This window comes from Ahaetulla prasina, chromosome 1 (assembly GCF_028640845.1).
Source record: "Ahaetulla prasina isolate Xishuangbanna chromosome 1, ASM2864084v1, whole genome shotgun sequence".
Classification (NCBI taxonomy): Eukaryota; Metazoa; Chordata; class Lepidosauria; order Squamata; family Colubridae; genus Ahaetulla; species Ahaetulla prasina.
The window spans coordinates 287342129-287369719 of NC_080539.1; the positions used below are offsets into that span (position 1 = coordinate 287342129).

General features: G+C 39.5%; 1 protein-coding gene across 1 annotated transcript in view; it reads left to right on the forward strand.

The window, feature by feature from the left end:
• Positions 1-17609: 17609 nt before the first annotated feature.
• The window catches only part of LOC131187516 (uncharacterized), a 121258-nt gene continuing 111276 nt past the window's right edge, over positions 17610-27591 (forward strand). Inside the window, exons 1-2 of the mRNA XM_058161895.1 lie at positions 17610-17627; positions 22123-22554. Of these exons, the coding sequence (XP_058017878.1) occupies positions 17610-17627; positions 22123-22554 (450 nt within the window). The remainder of the gene's footprint in view (positions 17628-22122; positions 22555-27591) is intronic.

Consider the following 27591-nt stretch of genomic DNA (forward strand, 5'->3'; position numbering starts at 1 on the left):
GAGGAACTTCCCTCAACGGTTCGAATGGTGTTCGGGTCAAGGCTGACAGAACCTTGTGTAAATTCCACGAAGGAAAACGATGAACCACCGGGGGTCTCAAGTTCGTTGCTCCACGGAGGAAATCGCGTAGAAGAGGTTCCCGAGAGAGGGAATGAGATGATCCGCAGGTAAGTATCGATGATATGGCTGCTAGTTGTCGTCTTAGCGTGTTTGGTGCGAGACCCGCTTCGAAACCGTCGTGGAGGAATTCTAGTACGTGAAGAATGGATGCCGATGTAGCTGACCTGGATCTAGCTTCGCACCAGGCAACGAAAGTTTTCCAAGTCGCTTGGTAAATACGGGACGTAGATTCACGGTGGGCCGCTTGAATCATAGGTATGACCTTGGAGGGAACCCTGGCGTCCTTTAGGAGGAGCCACTCAACCTCCAAACGGTTAGTGAGAGCCATTGTGGTTCTGGATGATGAAGCGGTCCCTGGCAGAGGGCTATTCTGTTCCCCGGTATGCGCCATGGGTTCTGCACCGACAGTGCAAGTAGATCCGCAAACCAGGGCCTTCTGGGCCAGTATGGGGCTACTAGTAGCAATTCGGCCCTCTCTTCCAGAAGTTTGCGAACCACTCTGGGAATCAGGGATAGTGGGGGGGAAGGCGTAAAGGAGGCCCCGAGGCCACCTGCTGCGTAGGGCATCCACTGCCTCCGCACCCTGAGACGGGAAGCGAGTGAAGTACCTCGGAAGCTGGTGGTTCGAGGTGGAGGAAAATAGGTCCACCAGAGGCCGTCCAAACCGGGATGCCAGTTCCTCGAAAAGATCCGATGTAAGAGCCCATTCCGCTTGATCGATCGTACCCCGGCTGAGAGAGTCCGCTGTAATGTTGGTAACTCCTGTTATATGAGTGGCTTTCAACGATCTGAGGTGTGATTCTGCCCAGCAGCCTAGAAGAAGAGCCTCCTGGAGTAGAGACTGTGAGTGTGTGCCGCCCATCCGATTCACATGGGCTTTCACCGTGATATTGTCCATTAGGATTAGAACATTTTGACCGGTGATGTAAGTCGAGAATGCTTGTAATGACAGGCGGATCGCCCTGAGCTCCAGAAAATTTATGCTGTGCTGAGCTTCGTGGGTGGTCCATTGACCCTGGGCCATATGGGGTCCCAGGTGTGCTCCCCAGCCAAAGAGACTGGCATCCGTAGTGATGGTCAAACGAGGTGGCTCTCTGAATACGGTTCCTCTGGAAATGGCTGGTGAAGTCCACCAATGTAGGGACATTCGAACCTCCTCGGAAATGAGAACTTTCTTTAAAGAGGCGCTGACACGCTTCCGTTGGTGTGGGAGCATGAACCACTGCAGAGGTCTGCTGTGTAGACGAGACCAGGGGACAATGTCGTAAGTGGATACCATTTTCCCCAGGAGTTGGGATAACCGTAATAGTGAAATAGGTCCCACCCACTGTCAATTAGCCGCTAAATTTGATAGGCTACTTTGTCTGTCCCTTGAAAGGAATACCATTGACTGGGCCGTGTCTATCACCGCGCCTAAGTGCACAATACGAGTGGAAGGGTTAAGGTGGCTCTTATCCCAGTTGATAGAGAATCCATGATCCTGGAGGATATGGATAGTGGTGGACACATCTAGATCAGCTGAAGGCCCAGAAGATGACATAATCAAAATATCATCCAAATAGGCTTGAAGCCTAATCGGAACCAGACGAATGTGGGCCAGAATGGCCGACAAAAGCTTGGTAAAGACCCGAGAGGCCGAGGACAGACCAAAGGGCAGAGCCCTGTACTGGTAATGATGCCCGTGATAACAAAAGCGAAGGAACTGACGATGGGCAGGGAGGATAGGGATATGGAGGTAGGCCTCCGTCAGGTCGATAGACGAGAGGAGGTCACCAGGTCGGATACACTCCAAAATGGAACGGAGTGAATTCATTTTGAATTTGTGGTAGACAATATGCCGATTGAGGGACTTCAAATCAAGAATAGCCCTCCAGCCCCCCGACGACTTAGGTACTATAAAGAGCCGAGAGTAAAAGCCGCACCCTTGTTCTTCTGAGGGCACAGGCTGAATTGCCCTTATGTCCAGCAGATGACGGATGGCCTCAACGAGAGGCCTCCTGGAAGGATTGCGTGAAACAGGGCATCGTAAGAAAGTCGTCAGAGGGTCGGAACGGAATTCTAGGGAGAGCCCGTATTTTATGGTGTTTAAAACCCACGTGTCAGAAATCGAGTTTTCCCATTGATCATAAAAATGCATTAATCGGGCACCAATGGGAAAACCAGTTAGCAGATTATTTGGGACGTCTAAATCCTCTACCCCTCCCTCCCCGGAAGGGTTTCCTGTTGGAAAACCGGGACCCTGGTCTGACCTGGTTGTCCCGAGGTGGGGCCCCTCTGGTTGGCAAGAAGCGTTGTGATCGGGGTCGGAAACCTCCTGAGTCAGAGGTCCGAAATGGCTGCGGTCGAAAATACGGTTGATGCGTAGTTCCCCCCTTCGAGAGAGGGAAGGGAGAATTTTCCTTTTATCCTTGGTTTCCACCAGGATAGGGTCCAGGCAGGCTCCAAAGAGGTTGGTCCCCGCGAATGGGGAAACTGCTAACCGCCACTTGCTTCTTTTATCGGCTTGCCAGTGTCGAAGCCAAAGAAGCCGACGGGACGAAACTGCGGCGCCTATGGCTTTAGCTGAAAATCTCGCCGCATTAAGTGAGGCGTCTGCTGAGAATTCCAGTGCTGCCACCACCTTGTTTATGTCTTGATGGGAGCGAAGATCCGAAGAAGGAATTCTCTTTTGAAGCTGCTTCATCCACAGGAGTGCTGAACGGTTGAAAAAAGAAGCCGCTGTAGATGCTCTTATTGACCAGGAGGAGGCTTGGTGGTCTTTAACAATCGTGCGATCCGCACGTTTATACTCTGGACGTAATGATTCATCAGCAGGACTTGTGAGGTGTGAGTTCGCCGTCAAGGCCACTATAGGTGGATCTTAAAAAAAAAAAATTATTGTGAAGAACACCGGCCTTCAGCGTTCCTTACGCTGGTAGCGTCAAATGAAGCAAAAAAAAAAAAATTTAAAAAAATTAAAGCAATGAAATATCCTAGGAAGAACGCAACGACACATCTGGTCCTGGCAAGGACCGAGTCGAAAGCTGGGGAACAGACCAGAAGGCGGGGCTCAAGAAATCTTAGCAGACTCGGTCCTACGGCAAGCCAGAGGATTTCCCAATCCTGACCGCCGTTTCCCCCGACATCGAGAATGAAAGAAAGTATCAAAGAATAAGTGTGTGTGTGTGTGTGTGTGTGTGTGTGTGTGTGTGTGAGAGAGAGAGAGAGAGAGAGAGAGAGAGAGAATCAGAAGAAAATGGAAATCTCAGTCCACTTCTGGCTGTAATCCTAACCCATCTATGCTTGTTTCAGCTCTGCCCACCATGCAATCCCCAATAATTATTTCTGGAGAAATGTGACCTTCAAGAGAAAAGGATTGCCAGTCCCTGAGGCTAAAGGAAAGTAGATTTTCCAGACATGAAAAATGAGGGACTAGTGAGTCTGACAAAATAGATGGTGGGGATCCAAATTCAGCTGCAGAAAGATAACCTCTCCAGGTCTAACAATGAGCTAGTAGATAATATCTCCATAGACTAGTGATGAGACAAAGCAATTTTATGTTTTAGGCTACAAGTCTTACCTTTGAAGAAGTGGATAGACTTTTTGAAGAGATGCTGAAGATCAAAAGAACAGAATCTTCTATCTGTTCCAATGTTGGTGGGAAAAAAATGTTCAGTAAAAATTCTCTTACACCATGTTAGAATAAAAAGAGTTTGAAGAATTGAATTGGAGTAAAATTCAATTCTCAAGAGAAATCTTTTACAACATATTCACTTTTGCTGTTTAATTTAGTTAAGAATTCTCAAGAACATAAATAGGCCGAATTCAACACACCAATTCCATGAAAAGATTCAAGACTGTGCTTTCAGTCTAAATGATGAGGAAAACCTTATATTTTTTCATGTCTAGAAAGGGGAAGGCAAAGAGTAGCACAATATACAAAATGCTGGCAAAGCAATGGAATAAATCCTAAAAGACCAAAAGTTGATTCATATTACTTCTTTAACTATTTTGTTGTTCTTACAAAGGAGTTTCTTAAAAATGATCATCAGAGCCCTTCCAGAGATACCAACAGATTAAATGCCATATACCTGATGTATTTATTGGGTGTTGAGCCCTTTTAACCATATACTGATATCTCAAAAAAAGGATTACTATCACCTTTACAGGCATTTGGTCCTCTAAAGTTCAGTTTGATTGAAAGGTTTTCCTTTGTTCTTTGAATGTATCATAAATGAGTGCTTGAATGCTTTGAAGGCAGCAAGAACAAGTGAATATTTAAACAATAATGAAAAAAATCTGCACATATTGCAAATGGATAGCAACGATCACTGAGGCAAAATAAAATAAATAAAACAGTGGCAACATTAGAATTTATTATAATTAATAAAGCATTATTTTGACAAATATTTGGAAAACCTAATGAGCAATTTGTTGATATTTTATGGAATCCCCAGGTTTGTGAGTGGAGGCTGACTTCATTCAACCAAATAAAAATTACAGAGCTAAAACAGAACATTTAAGGTGATATATATTTACTTCTAAAATGTAGTTTTTAATTCTCATATGTAGAAGTACACAAGCAGATTACATTCTACTTGTATTAAATTAATAGAAATATGCCTCGGGTCTAGAGTAAATAGTTCTCAAATGTTAAATCAGTTTAATTACTTTGCTGGGGGAATCTGCTTACTGAGGAATTGATACAAAGGTATTATTCATTTGACATATAAAAAACATTCATATAAAAGAGAAAGAAAGAAAGAGAAAGAGACAGAGAGAGAGAGACAGAGGGAAAGATATCTCTTTCCAAGTGTTTCTACTACTGCCATGCAGTTTTCCTGGCAACAATATGTAAATTGCTTGCAATTATTTTTAGTTTATACTCTGATACATTTACACACACAGTAAACCTTGTGACTTTTATATGTGACATTGAGGCCATTCAAGGAAAGGAGTAATATGATCTCAAAATACAAGGATCCCCATCTTTAGATGCGTTAAATATACAGTGAATATGTTCATCCCAAGAATTAGCAGGGATTAAATTATTGTTATCCAAACTGCTGTAGTTTATAAGAGATGTCAGAACAGGTGGTTATCTTTGCTTATTATAGGCTATTGGAGTTCAGCCCAATTCTTTAATGCATAATTTTGTTTTTTCTATTTTAGAAGCTTTTTATTATTCCAAAAGGTTTCCCAGGAAGAAGGACCATTATATTTGGGCATTACTGTAAATAGATATTACAATTGCCTTGATGGCACCACATTTTCTGTTGAACCAGGATTTAGATTGTTGGTTTGGATGAAGAGGACGATGTTGAGAGTTTTAAATGTTCTTAAACAGAAGCAATAATTTGAAGACAATTATTTCTACTACTCACACTTACGGACTGTTTCAGATGATTGACCACTGGCGCTTCAAAGAATTGTGCCATAACTACAGACATCTTATTATACCATATTGATTGGAATTAATTATCAGTGACAAGAAAGTCAGGAATTTGTAAAGGTTGTTCCATTCTGCTAATTTAATTGTGCATGAACCTATTGGGAGTAAATGGTCACCCATAGATGGAAACCGCATAGAATTGCTTATAATGAATGGCAAAGGCATTAGATATTAACATGTAATCTAAAGTTGAGGACCCCAGGTACCCAAAGGTCATCCTCTGGGTTACCAGAGATCCATTAATGATATTTGGGGCAAATGTTAATGTTAATTGCCGCAACCTTTATTCCCCTATGTCAAACCTGGCATCTTTAGATTTTTGTGAAGACAAACTGATCAGTGAAGAATTAGGGATGTTATCATTCTGAAAAAGAGTCTTGATGTTTGGTCTCATCCTAGTATTAAAAGCACTGACAAGATTTTGACTGTAGAGTCAGGAAATGTAAATGTTCAATCTAAAGAACAGAAGCAGAATTATAAGTGATCCCAGCTACTGTTAATTTGGGAAACAGTAATATGGGGCTAGGACGTTGAGCTTGTCAATCGAAAGATCGGCAGCTTGGTGGTTCGAATCCCTAGTGCTGCCGTGCAACGGGGTGAGCTCCCGTTACTTGTCCCAGCTTCTGCCAACCTAGCACTTTCGAAAGCACGTAAAAATGCAAGTAGAAAAAATAGGGACCACCTTTGGTGGGAAGGTAACAGCGTTCCATACGCCTTTGGCGTTGAGTCATGCTGGCCACATGACCACGGAGATGTCTTCGGACAGCGCTGGCTCTTCAGCTTTGAAACGGAAATGAGGACCACCCCCTAGAATCGGCAACGACTAGCACATATGTGTGAGGGGAACCTTTACCTTTACCTTCAATATGAAATGGAAATTTGTGAGAAGGTGACTGGTCAATTTTTAGAGGGAGAGTGACAACTAATTGGTCACAAACATGAAAAATAACACGAACAATGTAGTAGAAATTAAGGTACTACCCCAAGCATCTTTCTGGCTAGGCCTAAGCATGCGGGAGTAAGATGTAAGATTGCAGTACATGGGCCCTATATCCCAGGTCTATTGACACTGTAAAGGTTCATGCTATTATACTATACATAATCTATAAATATTATGATGAATTGATTGTTGATTCATCCTTCAATGCTGCAGGACAGGATTTATAAACCTGGAGAAAAGAGTTATTCAGACGAAAGAACAGAAGAAGCATGTCTGTAGGAGTGGGAGTGTTGGCAGGTGTGAGGTCAAAAGGAGCTGATGAGATCTGTGATTAAGAGAAGGAAGGGGGCGATCAGACATTCTGTACCCAAGTCTTTATTGCAATGACTTGGGATAAGTTCTTAATTTGAAGTTAGTATCTTGTTGACGCAAAGAAGACAGCTGCACAAATTGGGGTGTGAAATTAAAATCTGAATGTTTTTGCTGTTGCTGATCAAAAGAGGAAGATCTGCAGGGATTTTTCCTTTGAGAAAAACAAAATACAGAGGAAGCATGTTGCTTAGGGGAAGGATGGTATATATTCAGAAGAGCACCAGAGGTGGCAGTTGTATTGTTCTCATAGTTGCTACACTAGCTACATTTTTAAAACAAATTTCTCATTGAAAAATAGCTGTTTCTGGCAAAGACACAGTTTTACCAGCATTTCTAAAATCCAATCCCACCTGCTAAGTCTTCTTGTCAGTGCTATAAATAAATATTTCCAGATTCTGAAATAGTGGCTTAATTCATAGTCTTTCCATAAATAAAAAAAGGAAACAAATCTGATCCTGCAAACGATCATTTTATTGATCTACATAGAATAGGCCAATATCTATTATATATGGATATTTGTCTATAATTAGCAACTTATCTGTAACTTTTCCCAAAGGTGACCTTTATGTTGCTTTCATAGTCTAAAGGTGGTCTTTGGCTTTATATTTTGTGAGAGATTCTGGAGAAAGCTAGCCACAAAATGAATTGATCAGGTCTTCTTAAATTGATAATATCACTGCATTCTGATATCACCACGTAAGTTAAGGTAAACTGTAAAGAAAATCTAATGGAACCTATCCTAATCCTAAAAGATGTAAAATTCCATTATTTTTTAATTTATATGTTAATGATATATTTGAAGTCTTTGCTAACCTAGATTTTTACTCTCCATCTCTTGCCTATCACCATGTTTTCTTCTTTATACCAATGATGAAACTGTTTTTTCCAGACCTGCATAGAGACACTAAACCATTATTTTCCTATTGCCACAGGGAACACATTGAGAGATCAATTACTCTAAAACAAAAGTTTTAATATTCTCCAGAAAGCATTTCAAGTCCCCAATTAGACTGAAGATCAATAGTAGACTCATAGAATAAGTCACGACCATTAAGTATCAAGAGATCCACTTTTAATCATCTACTCATTACATCAGTTAAACTTAGAAAAGCCCCAAACAAGCCCTTACAATTATTATCAATATGACACCAACTGTATACTATCTGCTATCAATTATTTAAGGCTAAACTATTAAGATCAATGCTACAAGGTGTCAAGGATGCTTCTAGGTTAGAAGCTATCCAATTCAATTCTTTAAAAGTGTACTCCAACATCCTTATTCCTCTGGAATTAGGTTGCCTCTTTTTTGGGGACCTATTTGAAGCTCTAACACCTCAGATACTGGTTGAAGAAAATTTGGGGAATAATTCTGGCCTTTCTCATCTTACTTACCTAAGCAGACAAATCAGTGATCTAGCTTACTACGATGTTTCTTTTCTAACATTAGCTAATATTACCCTTGATAAACCCATACTTAATCTTCAGTGGAGATCTGGGACCTATCAGTTTCCCATCTCTCTTTCAGCTCAGCAACCAACCAACCAACCCTGCTCCATTCCCAAACATTTTAATAATATATTTCATACTACACATAGGAGACTCTTCACCTACGTCCAAAATGGTAAGTTATCTATAAGGGTGACAACTGGTAGACATAGCAGAATCCCTTAATGAAAATCACATTTGTATAGATGTTCAACATAGATTTGATTCTGTTTCCCATGTACTGCTATACAATAAATGGAGGGCAGAACTCATAATACCAGTTATTAGAAATCTGAAATGTTCCTCTGAGCAAGAGATTATCATCTTTCTTCTAGGCAATATAATTTCAGCTATTATCAATGAGGAGGTTAAATTTTTAATAATAGTCAAGGCTTGTAAACATCATCTACTCCCTCTCTTATAGTATTAATAGCTTCAGGCTTTTCAGAATAACTTTTATTTAATACTGCTGTTTTATATTTGATATGTTGTAATACTACCTTCTTTTAAATATTGGTTTTGGACTGTATATAGAACAAGTAAATACTCTACAGCATGAATATTTTCTCCCAAAGAAATTATTTTTTATATATTCCCCCAAATTATAACCTATAATATACTTGGATTGTAGAAATCACACTAATGTAACATTATTTCTACAATAACAAGTTTCCCCTATGGAAAAAGTATATTAAAGAAACTTTATTCAATATCGCTTTTCCACTCCAAGCTCCATTAATAGAAATTAACTCTTGTTAATTAGAAAAATGGGAAAAAGAAAGGCAGAAAGATGTAACATTCTCCAGATGCATTTCCATAAAGCCATGACTTTTGAAAGTATTGATTCAGAATTAGAATGACAACATTAAGAGTAGACCCCAAATTGCAAGTATAATATATTTTATCTTGTTAAAGTCCACTGTCCAAAAGAGAATAATACATGGATGGCATCCAAGTACCAAAATATGCAGAATATTCATATATTAAGAATCTCCCAATGAAACCAAAGCTAGCATCTCTTTAATAGTCTTTTTCTTTAGAGACCTCCTGCTTACAAATCAGCATTTTCTAACTTAGCCTTTCAGCATATTCAATATAGAGAATCTTTAAGTACCCTCTAAACTGATGATGCAACTTACACAAAAATGCCTTGGAGGGCTTCATTCTGCAAGCCAGAATCTCACTTTAGAATCTATATTTCTATAATTTTTTTTCCAGAGTTTGAGGACAATTTCTTCACTTCTCCTGGGAACTCCTCCCAGCAGAAAGAAATTATTATGTTTTAAATGAGCATCTTGTTGTCAAGCTATCCTTTTAGGATTGGTACTATCTCCCTCAAAATGCTGAATATTATATCAAATCCAAATAGACCACAAGAATTTGGAACACATGCAAATTTCTCACAAACTCACATAAAGTCAAGTCAAATGGGCAGAATTTTTCTTCTTGCTTTAATTTGCTTTAATCTCTTACTTTTCTAACTAACATAAGATGCAGGCATCTCATGTAAGGCATGATATTTAAAAATATTGGAAATATTTAATATTTCTTAACTCAGAAGGAGAAGAGAAGAAGAAAATAAAGAAGGGAATGTTTTAAAGGCAAAAAAATGGTGGTACTTAGCAAACAACAGTTCCCATGATACTGATGGCTTTAATGTAAAATATCAGATGATTCGTCATTATATACTAATTTGAATCTCATAGAGAAAGAGGGTTACTGGTTTTTTATTTATTTATTTATTTGTCACAACGGGAACGTTGTCTTACCTGAACGTCCCTTCTTAGAGAGGGGAAAACGGCCGTCAGGAATGGGTTAAATCTCCTCGTTGCTGATTGGACCGAGTCTTTAACTTGTTGCTCATAGCCCCCGCCTTCTCTTTCCTTCCAGCTTTTTCGGCGAGGAGTCAAGTGTAGGCCATCGTGTAATACTGAAATGAGAAAGAATTAGTGCCCTCCCGCCCCGAAGCCCGCTTAGACAATCTCCTTGGGTGGGACGGCCGTTTTCCCCTCTCTAAGAAGGGACGTTCAGGTAAGACAACGTTCCCTTCTCTCAGTCGGGGAAAACGGCCGTCAGGAATGGGACATACCCAAGCTCAATGTCTTACCGGGAGGGATGATGGCGGCCTGTCATTGTTGTTGAGAGAGAACTGTCTGCAGGACTCGTCTGCCAAACGCCGCGTCGGCCGACGCAAAGGAGTCCACTCGGTAGTGACGAATGAACGAAGACGGAGTGGACCACGTCGCTGCTCTGCAGATCTCGTCAATTGACGCCTGTGCGCCCCAAGCGGCCGAAGAAGCTGCGCTCCTGGTCGAATGTGCCGGAATATTGCGCGGAACCGGAAGAGACAGATTCTCATATGCTGTGGCAATCGTCACCCTGATCCACCTTGCCAGAACCGATTTGGTCACCTTCTGACCCAGAGAAAGCGGTTGGAACGACACAAAGAGAGCCTCCGTCTTGCGGAACGACGCTGTTCGATCAATGTAGATTTTCAACGCCCTCCTTACGTCAAGAGTGTGCCAAACTTTTTCCAAGTGGTGCTTGGGATTGGGACAGAAATCCGGCAAAACTACTTCCTGAGCCCTATGGAATTGACTGTTAACCTTAGGAAGAAATGTAGAGTCTAGTCGTAGCACTACTCTATCATTGAAGAACTTGCACAGGTCCTGACGGACAGACAGGGCGGACAGTTCTGATATCCTACGGGCTGAGGTAATGGCTATAAGAAAAGCGACCTTAAGCGACATAAACCGGAGAGACGAGTCCCTAAGTGGTTCAAATGGCGTCTTGGTCAGAGCATTGAGTACTGCGTTCAATCGCCATGTTGGAAAACGGTGCAGGAATGGCTTCTGCCACCACCATGGACTCCACAAAGAGGCTAGATGAAGTACTAGGTAAGGCCTGGGAATCCGTAAAAGGAGCCTGAGCTGAACCCAGCCCCGTGGTAGCCAATGCTTTAAACAGAAGGGAACGAAACAACTGCGGCTTAAAGAGTCCCACAAATGAAGGTTGTTCTGGCCCAAGGCCTTCGTCCTCTGACAAGGCTTCTCCAGTATCTTCCTCTCCAGATATTGAGGATTGACTGCCCTCATCCGAGGATTCCTCCCTATGAGGCCTAAACATGGCTGATGCAGAACTTGTAGACCTACTCTGCCTCTCCTTATTTCGGGATTTTGCTAACTCCTGGCGTACAGCCTGTTGAATCATCAACCCAATGGAGTCAGGTAATTGAAACACTGGAGATCTGGGAAAACTAGGCTCTGGTTGTAGCGCAGATGCCCCAGTCCCCTGATACACAACCACCGCCTGGCCTGGAATGGAACTAGGATTATCCTGAAATTCCATCTCCGATAGGGTACGGAATAAAGGGGCAGTCCCCGTTTGAATAATGGACAACTGGGAAGTCCTATCCGGAGACCAGGCCCCAGATCCCTGCATGGTCTGGGCGCTACGTTCTGGGCTTGGGGGGTTAGGAATGTCTGTCCTAATCTGTTTCCCCTTATCAATAGGTGAAGGGGACCTGTGGGCCCTCTTGGAGGCCCTGGAGAAGACCCTTTCAAGGGCCTTGTGGCGCCTTTCCTCCGCCCTCACCCCCTTTTTTGCTTTGGTCTTGGTTACTCTCCGCCCCCTAGAAGGGGAAACTTGAGGGTAAGCAAATTCAGGGATCATAATTCCTGCTTTAAAAATTTCAAAATATTGAGAAACAGAAGGGATTAAAAGATCTACTGATACGCTCTATCTACAGCCCCTGAAGAGTTCAACCCCTCTGACCCAGAAAGATTCTCCAAGTTATTCAGATGCTATAGATAACTAACAATTCTAACTGAATTATTGGAAACCACACATACCTAACATACAATTATACAATATATTAAGGGTCCTTCTCACCACATGCACAGTCAATGTTACATTATTTCATAAATGAGATTTTGTCATTTTAGCAATTGTAACTTTGCATGGAAAAATAATTTTGCTGGTGGCCTCTGAAATGGTTCACAAGAACAAAACACAAGTCCAGCAAGCTTGCATCATGATAGGTTAACTTCCAATTATAGATTCCCAAAGGTTGCATGCTTATTTTTGACTATTACTACTAGAAACACTAGCTGCAGTTCCATTGCAACCACAGGTTAACGTAAAATTATTATTATAGGATGGTGAAAGTGTCAACACAGCATCTTTATAAAAAATCAAAGGAAATAAAGTCAATTTGTGGGCTTGGTTAGAAAGCCAAAGGGGGACAGAGCAAACCTGAACAAATTAACTTTCTCTACTATAGAGCAGCATCTCCATTTCTATGAGAGAAAGCCTCAGCATCACAATGGAAAAAAAGCTGTAGCAAAATAATAATAATAATAATAATAATAATAATAATAATAATAATAATAATAATAATAATAATAATAATAATAATAATAGCTCAGACCGACTACAAACAACGTCACAACACAGTCGCTCAGATGGTCCACTGGAATTTGTGTCACAACTACCATCTGTCTCTGAAAAAGTCTGAAAAAGTCACTAGATATCAAGTTTTGAGAATCAAATTGCAGAGACTCTGGCATAAACCAGTGCAGGTTTACTGGTACAGTGCAGTGGTACTCGGCACACTGGGAGCTGTGCCTAAAGACCTAGGCAAGCACTTAAAAGCAATTGGCGCTGACAAGATCACCATTGGTCAGCTGCAGAAGGCCACCTTACTGGGATCTGCTCGCATAATTCACCGATACATCTCGCAGTCCTAAATGTTTGGGAAGTGTTCGACTAGTGATCTGTGATACGAAATCCAGCATAATTATCTCGTTTGCTGTGTATACTGTCATTTTGTGTAAATAATAATAATAATAATAATAATAATAATAATAATAATAATAATAACAACAACAACAACAACAACAACCACCTTTATTGTCATTGTACATCATGAATACAACAAAATTGGTATTAGCATGTGTTAACTGTTACTTTACAATGCATAACATCAAAATAAAAAAGAGGAAAAAGGTATGCATGACTGGATTGAGCTTATTCAAGTGAAACTAAAGCCCAGTTATGGAACTGGCCCAGGTGTCACTGCTTTTAGAACTGGTTAAGCGAGCGAGGCAAATTAGTCTTTTGGTTTTGGACAACTGTCCAGGTTGAATGCTGTACTTTGACCGAAGATATTCTAGAATTCTATGTTGGGACTCTTCCCATGGCAGGTGATTATGAGTTCGTCAGAAAATGCTTCTGAAATAATAATAATTTATAGAGAAAGAAATGTTGCATTTCTTCCCCAGAGAACAAACAAGATTGAATAGCACCCCCCATTCAATGACCTCATCATATTTTGGCTTTCGGAAAACGGCAGATTGAAAATTAAAGCAAAAGTAAAAGTACAGTGCAGATTTACAGATGATTTGCACATTGTTTTGTGTTTTATCTAACACAAAACAATGCTCAGAATATTAGTGGAGCATTATGGACACTGAAAAATCATTACCTGGCATTCTAATTAATAATTGGAACAACCTGAAAATAACAAGCAATGCATTTTCTTATCCGTTGTGGCTTTTTCTTTTAAGTTATTCATTAAAATATTTTTAACAAAAAATCAACCATTAACTTAATGTTTCCGACTAGTAACAAGGGCAAATATATTTTAAAAAAGGAAGAGCAAACAATAATTTCTGAGAAATCAGATTGGATAAACAATAGCAGTTTATAAATAATGGATGACTAATTTTAATGTAATTTTTTAAAGATTTCATTATTGACAACAAAGCCATTTGCAGCAATAATTAAGGGCATGATAATAAAAAAAAACAGTTTAATTTCCAACAAAAACAACAACAGATAGTTTAGTTCTTAAGCTTTGTTTTTTTGTCCTGTGCATAAGAGGAGATATAAGGATATATGACTAATCAATGCTGCTCACAAAATTAAACATACTAGGATAATTGTCAAATAGCAGATTAAAACATCTACAAATTAAAATAAATCCCTTTTTTTCTAAGAGTGGGTTTTATTTGCTGAGTTATTTTATTAAACAGGTAAATGATACAATTAATTATCACTCTGTTTATTTTATTTTTTCCTCTATCCATTAATTCATTATAAACATTTTAACAAATAAACCCTTAGGTTTTTTTTGTAAATTGGGTTAGCTTGCTATGTTCTTCCATGGCCATGGAATATTGACTGAACTATTCAATAACATTTTAAAATGGATGTTTTTCAGGAAGGGTACATTACATTTTGTTGCCGTAAATTCTAATAATATAAGCTGTCAATTAATATGGGAACAGCAAGAAATCAGGTGTGATGTTGTTGGAGGCCTTTTCACCAAAAAGAAATTAGTTACAAAATCTTACTGTGCAAATCAGATGAAAGATACCTGCATTACAGCCTCTACATTAAAATCCAGAGCCCCATTGCTCTTTTTTTGAATGTACCCCTTTTATTACAGTGGCAGGGAATGAAAATGGTTTTGTGATTCATCCCATGAAATTGTAGCAGGCTTTACTTAAAAGGAATAGTTCACTTAACCTACTAAATATTTTCTGCAGAAGAAACTAAATTAATTTCACAGAAGCAGGATAATGGCTCAGGGATGCTATGGGTGAAATTGCTGCTCTGAGAAAGTGGGAGAATAAGACTTCATGTGTAAAATATTCTAGTCCACTCATTGTGATTTGTAAATGATAAATTTGTATTTTTCTATAGTACACTCAGTGAAAGAGACTTTCAGACATCAGGCTAAAATGAAACCTGGAGCTTATTTCACCTTTTCCCAAAGTAAACAAAATACACATAATAATTGATGGATGGGATTTTTTTGGAGAACCAGATACCCATCTGTCTGAGCTAAAAATATGAGGTCTTTTAACTCAAACAGATGGGTATGATTTGAACCACGGCAGACTGATTTATTTTATTTATTTATTTATTTATTTTGTCACAACATCATACAAAAAGATTATATAGTATATACACATATAAACATATATAGGAAGAAGAAAAGAAAAACAATAGGACAGGAACGGTAGGCACGTTTGTGCGCTTATGCACGCCCCTTATGGTCCTCTTAGGAATGGGGTGAGGTCAATAGTAGAAAGTTTTTGGTTAAAGCTGTTAGGATTATGGGAAGAGACCACAGAGTCAGGTAAAGTATTCCAAGCACTGATGATTCTGTTGCAGAAGTCGTATTTTCTGCAATCTAGATTAAAGCGGTTTACATTAAGTTTAAATCTATTGGTTGCCCTTGTATTATTGCAATTAAAGCTGAAGTAGTCTTTGACAGGAAGGACATTACAATAGATGATTCTGTGAGCTAAACTTAGGTCTTGTCGAAGGCGACGGAGTTCCAAGTTTTCTAAGCCTAGGATTTCAAGTCTGGTGGGATAAGTCTGGTGGGATAAGGTATTTTGTTGTTTTCAGAGGAACATTGAGGCAACATTTAGCCAAGAAATGTAGAAGTTCAACAGGATTTCAGGTAGGCTTATACAAGTAATCCTCAATTTACAACCATCTGTTTAGTGACCATTCAAAGTTACAATGGTACTGAAAAAAAGTGACTTACAACCACTCTTTGCACTTCGGACCATTGGAGCATTCCCATGGTCACATGATCAAAATGCAGGCACTTGGCAACTACGTCTTTTCAATGGTTGCAGTATTCCAGGATCATGTGAATGCCATTTGTGACCTTCCCAGAGAGCCTCCAACAATCAGAGTCAATGAGGTGGATTTGCTGGATTTGCTTAATGACCGCACGATTCACTTAACAACTGCAGTGATTTGCTTAATAATTATGGCAAAAAAAAAATCATAAAATTAGGTGAAATTCACTTAACCACCATCTTGCTTAGCAATGGAAATTCTGGTCTCAATTGTGATCATAAATTGAGGACTACTTGTATCTAGGATTTCTTTTCAAAACTAGTCTATGACTCAGGGAGCCTGCACATGTTTGAATGATCCTCCAGGCTTGCAAAATCAGTAATCTCCAACCCTTGATACTCACAGGTAGAAATGATGGTAATCAATTGAATGGATGAATGGCCTAGTAGCTAAGATCTTGGACTAGTAATGGGAGACCAGGTTACAGTCCACCTTCAGCCAGGCCAATTCACTGGGTTTTCTTTGTCCAGTCACTCTTTCTTACAGAATGGTTGTTCTGAGGGAAAATAGGGAGTTATGTAATTCCTGAACGCAAGTCAAGATATAAATCTGAGGAATGAACATGTTTGAGATAGGGATATATTTTTCTGGGAGGATGAGATGCTAGATTAGAAAAAACAGTCAGGTTGCATCCAGAAGGGGACTTTGGATTATTTGTATGCAAAAGAGAACAATAACAGCTATACTCCTTCAACATCTCCCCTTTCTATTTTTCCAAACAGACCAAAGGCCTGCTTATTATTAAAATCTCCTATATAGAGGATATAAGAGATTGTCAAGAAATTAATCTCAACACTTAATAACTGATTCAAAACAAGATAATATATTATTTTATTCATATTTAAGAGTAAGTCACTTTGAATAGGAATGCTTACTAAGATAACATTTAGAGTAGATTACTTCTGTAAGGCAAATGAAAGTTTAGAAACTTTCATAAAAACTGAAGGTAGGAATCCTTATCATACCAGATTTCCTGAAGCTTATCTAGTGTGTATAGACACAGAGACATGTGTGTACAACCTATATTTTTCTATTTAGTTGAACATGAGATAGTGGGCAAGATGGACAGAATTCAGACATTAGCAGTCATAATATTGTTCCACCTCCCTTATATGTTTCCTGAATAATATGAAAGTGAAATCAGTCTTCTTATTTTTAAAAAGTAAACCTGCGAAACAATTAGCTGTATTGGATCAATTGGATCAACCAAATCCAAACACATAGCTTCATTCAAGAATCAGACACTGTTCATTTCTCATAAATATTTGCAAATGTACCTTTTTTGAAACTATTTTATTTTAGAGTGTCATGGCACTAGGAAAATATAATAGTCCTGCTTTTGAGAGCATTGTTGCTTCATGAAGCTGCAGTCATTTTTGCCTCTTGCTTCTGCTTTTTTTAGAATTTTCATCTGGCAACCATATCCCAGGAAATCTGTTTTTCTCTTCAAAATATACAGACAACACATTTTTTTCATTTCGGCACCACTAAAACATCTGTCTTTTAAGTTTTTAAGCAGAGGACTCCTTGGGAATTGCAGAGACTAGTGTTAAAACCCAGGAGATGAATGATCTTATGAACATTTTCTCAAGAATCATGCCCATGATATCTGAGGTGTGTAAGTACAGAACGGAAGGGGTCAATGAAGGAGGTGAAATGAACAAGGATATAGTGAAAATCCATGCATTTTTTACATTTATATTTTTACAATTTATTAGCAGTATGAATAGTCTGTATGGTAGACTTTATTTATTAAGCTTTTAAATGGAGCAGGGAAAAGAGACAAAAACAACCTCACTGTCAACTCCTCTTCTGAGTTGTTTTTTACAGCTAGTTTTTACCCTTCTAAAGGAGTCTCTTAGTGTAGAGTTTCCTGGCAACCAAATAGCCATCCTAATACTTATTTTGGGCTTCCCGCTGGCTTTGTTGATGCCAATACAGTAGTAGAATTTAACTTTAACTCGGGCATGCCATGAATGTTAAGGCTGTGCAAAGCTTTGGATTTCATTTAGAAGTGTTTTGGAACACATGAGTATCCGAAGACAGTATCTGTCTGTGATTTATTAGAGAAGAAGAATGTTTTTCCAGGATTGCAAGCCACAAAATTTGGACAAAAGATTATTTTAATGAGTTGCAGATTCATTAAATTCTTCCTGTGTACCTCTGAATTCCGGAATACTACTGGCACCTTTGTAAGATTTGCATGGGTGATTTTTTTTCCAATAGAAGGAATAAGTTCAGGGTTGAGCTGTGGGTTCTTGGTACTCTCTGATATTATTTGCTTGCAAATGTTTTATTTATTTTAGAAGTAACTCAAGATGGCAAACATATGTAATACTCCTTTTTCCTACTAATTTCCCCACAACAATCCTGTGAAGTGGGTTGTGCTGAGAGAGTGACTGGCCCAAAGTAACCCAGCTGGCTTTCATGCCAGGTTCTGGTCTATTTATTTCCTTTTTAGCTTTTTATTGTTTCTTTTGAATGATTTGTAAACATAGTGATCACACTCCTCCAAAAACTGGCAGAGCATACTACCGTATATAACCAAGGAACAACCTGATACTTATTCACACTGATGGTATTATGTAGTTGGATAATGTAATGTTATGGAGGAATACTTTGGGGAAATGAGCAAAAATCCACTGTCAAGGGAATGGTCAATCAACAGACAGAATAGCCCACAGCCCATAGTGGGAGGGGCAAGAGGCTCAGAAGAGACCCACCCTGGTTTCTCATGCAGTAAGGGATACAAGGGAAAAATGTACATTCAGACATGCAAAATTCTGTCCATACAGTTTTACAATAAAGTAGAATTAGCTCATCTGGTTGTGTTTCCAATCTGATTTTCCCCACAAGGATGACAGGTGATTAAAGCAAACAACCAAGCTCAAGAACACCAAGAGCACCAATGATTCTTTTATCTGCAGGGCAAAATGGAAATTTTCACACTGATGTAACCAGAAACAGAATTTTGCAAATTGCATGGCTAGTATTAATAGTGAACAAAATGATAAATTTTAAATGGTGCTTACAAAATTTAAAATATAACCCCTTCTGTTCATATAATCTTGGTTTTATCGCTGAAATTAATAGACTAATCCTAGAAGAGATTGAACTATTTCATTCATTCATTCATTCAATTTATATGGGCATTCAGCTTACTGAAATGATGCTATACTGAAATACTACCATAATGTATTCTAATAGTTGGCCACCCAATCTTGGTTAGATAAACCACTCAGAGTTGCTGTGAATGACTGGGCAGCCATGTAAATCTTACAAACAAACAAAACAAACACATACATACATACAAATTTTCATGACAAAGGAAGTAAATTTTATGAGAGAATGTTTCTCTACTTGCAGTTTAGTGCAGCACCATAGTATCTTCAGCACCACCATTTCCCTTTGGTCTCGTGACATTGGCTTTTGTTTCATCCTTGGGGCATGATTTAAATAACCTTATACTTCCACTTCCTATAGAGTAACAAAGGCAGATTCCTCCCTTAACCTCAATGCTTCTACCAAAGCTTCAGGTGGTATAAAATTTAGAATGCTTCACTACAATCTATCGCAATCACATTGCTGAAGCTGTTGTTGCAGGAGTAACAGTTGGCTTCTTTTGTCACAAGCTGGCTTTTATCAATATTCCTATTCCTGTGTTTCCTTCTCAATTTATGCTGGGTTTTTTTTTTAGTTCTCTTCATACTGTGAATGTCACCTACCTAACTTCCTATTTTTTAAATCACTTTTTCTCCAGGTGGTCTGCTTCCAAACCAGGTAAAGCAAAAGAGAACAGAGTTATCTTATTCCTGAAGGAGGAGTAGATATATTTCTTCATTTCCATACTTGCAAAGCTCTGAAATGTCATTGGAATATTTGCAGAACTCTCACTTTTCTTTTTCCTGAAAATAGTGAAGTATGTCAAACTGGATCTTTGTTAATTGTCAGTGAAGTTAGTAATATGCTTACCCAGCAGTTGGCCAATTGTCTATGGAGATTCTCAGTCATCCAGATCATGGTTGCCCCAAAGGTGTTTTTCAAGAGGAAACTGGACTTTGTGGTTTTTCTTTGAAGACGTTTTGCTTCTCATCCAAGAAGCTTCTTTAGGTCTGACTGGATGGTTCACTATTCACATTAGGGTGCATTACTATTGCTATTGGTCTTCTCATCATTCCTGTTTCCCATCTCCTCCCACTTGTGACTGCATGACTGTAATTTTGCTGCTTGTATCCTTGTGATTTATATTGATATTGTTTCCTACTGTAGTATGATTTGATTGCTTATTGACTGTCACTGGATGTTGTGCCGTGATTCTTGACAATTGTATCTTGTCTTTTTATGTACACTAAGAGCGTATGCACCAAAGACAAATTCCTGTGTGTCTAATCACACTTGGCCAATAAAGAATTCTATTCTATTCTATGGTGGGGAATGGAAGGATTCCATTCCTTACATTCTCCACCATCCAGTCAGAACTGAAGAAGCTTTTTGGATGAGAAACAAAACGGCTTCAAAGAAAAACCAGAAAGTCCAGTTGCCTCTTGAAAAAGCATGTTTGCTTCAGATAGCCAACTTTATAGGACCTAGCTAGTCACACAATTATTGCAGATCTATCTCCAACATTCCTGGTGCTGTTTCTCCCCTAATATCCTTTTAGGCATGTCCAATTATATATTTTCTTTTTTTCTAATTATTATTTTTAATATAATCTAGGACTACCTTTCTCATCTGAGTTTCTAAGATCCTAGGGTACTGCAAGAGATCATGAGGGGAAAAAATATTTCTAATTCTTGAGCACCATGCAGTGCTAATGCTTGCAGTGGTGGAACTTTTTACATATCACAGCTTGGCTGCCAGCCTGCCCTGCTTTTGTTATTATAAATACTATAAAAGGGCAATTGTTTCAAAAACTCACAAATCACATGTGAGGATTTTGTATTTTTTGCAAAGGAAGAGGAGGGGGCGAGCTGTACTGGGCAAAAGAGTGGAGTTGCCCCGTCCGCTTCTCACCCCCAAATACAGAGGCTCTGAGGGAGGGCAGAAGAGCATGGGGGAGCCAGCGGAGATAAAGGGACCTTCTGTAGATAACTGAAGCTTCAGGTTTTATGGTTGTGTAGCTTATTGTTGTAAGCTGTAAGATGGGTGACCATGCAAAACGTCTAAATAAATAAGCAAGAACGGGCTTATGCAAGGGTTTCCAATTTTGGCAACTTTTAAAACCTATGGATTCAACTTCCAGAATTCTGGGAGGTACACTAGTTTTAAAAGTTGTTATGGTTGGACATCCCTAGTCTCCTCATATCATTGTTTGTCTCCTTTTCAAGAGTGTGTACTGCATTTCCCAAGAGGGATAGAAGCCCGCGCAAGAGGCAGGAAAGGAACAGCGAAGTCTGCCTGTATAGTAAGTTGATGGACCATTATTAAGCCTATATTTTCTTCATCCTCCAACTACCATCTGTTCAAACCAAGTTTTTTTAAAGAAAGATTCTGGGCGTCTTTATTGCCTCAACTTCAGATTTACAGGAAGTCTGCATTCAAAAAATGGAAAACCCTGGTTTTCAACATATGCTGTAGCCAAGAAGAAGCAGTTAACGTCTTTTTTTTTTTTTTTTGTAAATCTTTGTACGATGCCGAGAAAAAAGAAAACGTCGTATTGACTTCAAAGAACTTCAGCTGATTATTGCCAGCTACTCTTCCAACGAATAATTTGAACAAGCCTGGCTTTTAAATAAGGCATTGGAAAGAAGTGCGAACATATTTCATTTCTCTCACCACAAGCGGGAAACTCTTTCATTTTCTTTTCGTGTTTTTTTTTTAAAGCGGTCTTAATGAATCCCGTATGGGGAAAAAAAATCCCTTTGAACCGCCTCGAGTTGGCGGACGTTAAGCGCTCCCTTTTCAAATGATTGACAGGCGCGCGTGCTCAGTAACTGTCTGGGAATGAAGACCGTTTAAAAAAAAAAAAAGCAACTATCAATGCTTGTAATGGGAAACTTTGCTCTCCGAGCAAACGGAAAGCCGTTTATAGCACGGACCGCAGCCTCAAAAGTTGGGAAACCCGCCCTCCACCCCCGAAGTCGTAACACTGTCAATTGCACGCCTATAGCCACCGCAGCGGCCTTGCTTCTTTCCCGAAGCCAGGCGGAAGGGCAAGCGCGGGGTCCGCTGGGCCTTGTCTGGTATCCGACTGCCCGTATCTACCACGGGGAAAGAAGCGCTCCAAAATAGCACCTGCGACGCCTGCCGAAGCTCCGGATGTCGCGTAGCTCTGCCCGAGTTGCGCTTTAGCCTTTTTGCCAGCTCCCCGCAGGACACGGGCAGCAGTGCGGCGCGGAAGAGCGGACGACGGATCTCTTCGACAGGGCGGAAGGGTCAAGGGAGGCGGAGGGGCTGGCAAGCAGGTGCCGAAGAAAGTGCAAGAGCGTGGCCAAGGCCTCTGCTTGTACTGCGGGGAGCACGAGGGAATCATTTGTGGGAGGGCCGCGCCGGCCGGCAGCACCAGCTCGGCAAGCTGAAGGACGTCTACGAAGCAGCCCAGGTAAGGCTCTCGAGCAGGCGGCGGAACCTTGGTCGTTTGCAAACGGCTGGGCATGGGGGGTTGGGGTTGGTGGCGGCACTTTAACAATAACAGAGTTGGAAGGGACCTTAGAGATCATCTAGTCCAACCCCCTGCTCAGGCAGGAGACCTGTACTACGGATTTGAACCGTCGAACTGCCGACCAGCTCAATGTTTTAGCCACTGAGCCACCCGGTCAGGCTAAGCAACCAATGGAACGGCATGCCTTCAGAAATTGTGGGGGATGGGGGGTGGTTTCATCACTGGAAGCTTTCAAGAAGAGACTGGACTGCCACCTGTCAGAAATGGTGTAGGGTCTCTTGCTTGTGGGGGGTTGGACTAGATGACCCACAAGGTACCTTCCAAGTGTTATTCTGTTCCGTTCTGCTTCTTTGCATATTTCAAGCAAGACCCGGAAAGCACATCTGCTACATCTTTGTGACTCTGGCATCTCTCACCACTCATCAGGCTGACCACCTGTTGGAGCTCATCCTGTTGCTAACTAGGTTTACCACGTGTTTATTGTGCAAAACTGGCCAATCTCTTGTCCCAAAGGTGATTGGAAGCGGTATGTTAATATATAATATATATATAATATATACCAACTCAGTAAGCTCAAACTGCCCAAGGAGCTGCTGATCCAATTCTACAGAGGAATTATTGAGTCTGTCATTTGCACCTCTATAACTGTCTGGTTCGGTTCTGCAACCCAACAAGAAAAACACAGACTTCAGAGGATAATTAGAACTGCAGAAAAAATAATTGCTACCAACCTGCCTTCCATTGAGGACCTGTATACTGCATGAATCAAGAAGAGGGCCGTGAAAATATTTGCAGATCCCTCGCATCCTGGACATAAACTGTTTCAACTCCTACCCTCAAAACGACGCTATAGAGCACTGCACACCAGAACAACTAGACACAAGAACAGTTTTTCCCCGAAGGCCATCACTCTGCTAAACAAATAATTCCCTCAACACTGTCAGACTATTTACTGAATCTGCACTACTATTAATCGTTTCATAGTTCCCATCACCAATCTCTTTCCACTTATGACTGTATGACTATAACTTGTTGCTGGCAATCCTTATGATTTATATTTATATATTGATCATCAATTGTGTTGTAAATGTTGTACCTTGATGAACGTATCTTTTCTTTTATGTACACTGAGAGCATATGCACCAAGACAAATTCCTTGTGTGTCCAATCACACTTGGCCAATAAAAATTCTATTCTATTCTATTCTATTATGCGGTAATTAATACGTGAAGCATTAAGCAGTATTTAACATGTGAAGTATATGTACCGCTTTATAAAGCCTTAGTAAGGCCACACCTGGAATACTGCATCCAGTTTTGGTCACCACATTACAAAAAAGAAGTTGAGACTTAGGAAAAAGTGCAGAGAAGAGCGACTAAGAAGATTAATGGTGCAGAGACTAAAGCATATGAATAACGGTTACAGGATTTGGATTTGGCTGGTCTAGAGAAAAGAAGGATTGTGGGGACATGATAGCAATATTTCAGCATTTGAGAGGCTGCAACAAAGAGGATGGGATCAATTTATTTTCCAAAGCACCGGTCCGGAGAGCAGGACAAGAAACAGTGGATGGAAACTAATCAAGGACAAAACCAGCCTGGAATTAAGGAGAAACTTCCTAACAGTGAGGACAATTAACTAGTGGAACAGTTTGCCTTCAGAAATTGTGAGTGCTTCATCACTGGAGGTTTTAAAGAAGAGACTGGATAGTCAATTGTCTGAAACAGTATAGAGTCTCCTGCTTGAGGTGGGGGTTGGACTAGAAGACCTCCAATATCCCTTCCTGCTCTATTCTGATTGATTTTCAAAAGGCCACTGGACTATTTCTTGAAGACCTTTCATTTCTCATCCAAGAAGCTTCTTCATTTCTGTTTGAATGGTGGGGAATGGAAGGATTTGTATTCTTTGCAGTCATCTGGTCATAAGCACTCCGAAGGTTTGTCATTTCTGAAAGTGGTTGAGACTAACAATCAGAAGACTGCAAAAAATATAAATATTTCCATTCGCCACCATTCAGTCAGAACTGAAGAAGCTTCTTGGATGAGAAGTGAAACAAGAAAGTCCAGTTGTCTTTTGAAAAACATATTTGGGGCAACCATGACCTGAATGACTGGAAATCTCCATAGACATTTGCCAGTCTCTTGTGAATTGACATTCTGGGTATCATGCCTTTCTCTTGCTTTGCTAGCCAAAGTAGTCCTGGCATTAGATTTGGCAATGCTAAACCTGTGTAAAAGGGTGCCAGGAATATTATTTGGTTGTTCATGATCTTGGTTAACGAAAGACACTCTGTATTGTCCTTGCGAATAGCCAGTGATCAGTCAAGAAGTAATAAGTGCTTTTAAACACGTTATATCCATAAATTAACAAATTGTATTCTGACAGACTAACCAATCATTTGTACCAACTTGAAAAATTAGGTTGAGTTACATCATGGGTAAGTGTGCTTATATATACAACCGACTTTAATAGCTGGTGAGCCAAAAGATGTCAGATCTTTGCTATAATGCTAGCTAAGCCATCATAAATGCCTTCATTGACAAAATGCGTTTTTCTCCGCTAAGGAAGTTTTACAACTGCAGTGGTTTTTTTTTTTTTTTTGCAAGATCAGAACAGGGAATTATGAGAGTCATCTACTACATCTATTAAAGGATTCAGCTTTAATTACTTTGAATTTTAATTACTGCAAAATAGATTCATGGACTTTGTCAGAGTTATGTGGTGCATAGAATTAAAAAGCCCTACCATTATGCTAGTACTTTGAATTAACATAGTTGAGGCTGTTTATTCTAATCCAGTGTATCCCAAACCTGGGTAAATTACTGAAAATTGGATAAAAGTGGTTTTTCTTTGAGTAATGACACAGAAATCTATTATTCATCATAACAGGGATATTTACATTGACTTAAAGATTGTCACATATGCTAAACTATATTAGAAAGTCTCCCAAAGTATTCCTATTAAGATGAAAATAGATGAAATTACCAATGGTAATATTGTTTTTATAATACAGGTAGAGTCCTTGAGTTAATGACCATTTGTCAGTGAGCATGCAAAGTTATGATAATGCTGAAGCAATAAATTTATGATCAGTCTTGGAAATTTGATAAGACTTTCTGACAAGAGAGTTTGGGTAATGAAGGAAAAAGTTTGGAAAGCACTGTTCTAATCTTAGATTCAAACAATTTCTTTTCAAACAAAGTAAATGCGATAATGTATATGTCCCTTACTAGATTTTTTTCCATGAAAGAATATTCTCTGAATTTTTCAATATAACCCTAACCCTAACCTGGTACTATCCAGATGTGGTTTGGAATTACACCAGACATCAATGGATGGAATTTAAAGTCACATTACATCTGGAACATTGTCTCATACAGTTCAAAACAGTACTATGCCATTGGATAATTGATCAGGAGTGTAACTGTGATATTGTATTTTAAAATTTGGTAGTGCCTCATGATCTCTGAGGTACTTTTTTTTTAACACTACATTGATTTTAATTAGAAATATGATGAAGAAAAGAACCAGTAAATAGAACCATATTTTTTACTTGTCTATGATAAAGCAGATTAATATGTTCATGATGAACATTTCTGATCCTGTAGGTTCCATAAGTTAGTATGTGACACAGAAGATTGTTTATTTTATTTTTATTTGTTTATTTGTCAAACACAACAATATATATAAGTATAAGCATGAAATAACCATACGAATTGGATACAACCAAAGGGAACATTAGGACAGGAACAGTAGGCACGCTGGTGCTCTTATGCACGCCCCTTACAGACCTCTTAGGAATGGGGTGAGGTCAACATTTAACTGTCTATTCTTTTAGCTTTTTATGTATTATATGTTTTTCTGTTGTTTTTGACTGTGAACCGCCCTGAGTCCTTCGGGAGATGGGCGGTATACAAATATAATAAATAAATAAATAAATAAATAAATAAACAGTAGATAGTCTTTGGTTAAAGCTTTGGGGATTTTGGGAAGAGACCACAGAGTCAGGTAGTGCATTCCAGGCATTAACAACTCTGTTACTGAAGTCATATTTTCTACAATCAAGATTGGAGCAGTTCACTTTAAGTTTAAATCTATTGTGTGCTTGTGCATTGTTGTGGTTGAAGCGGAAGTAGTCTTCGACAGGAAGGACATTGTAGCAGATGATTTTATGAGTTATACTCAGGTCATATCGAAGGCGGCGTAGTTCTAAATTTTCTAAACCCAGGATTTCAAGTCTGGTGGCATAAGGTATTTTGTTGTGATCAGAGGAGTGGAGAACTCGTTTTGTAAAATATTTCTGGACACGCTCAATTGTATTAATGTCCAAAATGAGGTGTGGGTTCCAGACAGGCGAGCTGTAATCGAGAATTGGGCTAGCAAATGTTTTGTATACTCTGGTTAGTAGCCTGAAGAAGAAGCTACGCAAGATTAGGTTTACAACTCTTAAAGCCTTTTTGGCGATGTAGTTGCAGTGGGCTTTGGCACTTAGATCGTTTGATATGAAAACTCCAAGGTCTTTGATGGAGTGAGGGTCATCTACAAGGTAATGTCCATCAAGCTTGTATTTAGTGTTCTGATTCTTTTTTCCAGTGTGTAAGACAGAGCATTTGTTGGTTGAGATTTGGAGTTGCCAAATTTTTGACCATTCCGACACAAAGTCAAGGTCTTTTTGAAGGGTAGCCGCATTGTTGGTAGTGTTAAATAGTTTAACATCATCGGCGAAGAGAACACAATTACTTATAATATGGTCACAGAGGTCATTAATGTATAATATGAAGAGTGTTGGTCTTAGAACGCTGCCTTGGGGGACACCGCTATTAACAGGAGCAGGATTTGATAGGGCATTGCCTATTTTGACCACTTGTTGCCTGTTTGACAGGAACGCAGTTATCCAATTATGAAGGGGTTCAGAGATGCTGTAGGATTTTAGTTTCAGAACAAGTTTGTCATAGTTTTCAAGGACATTGCAAGGTC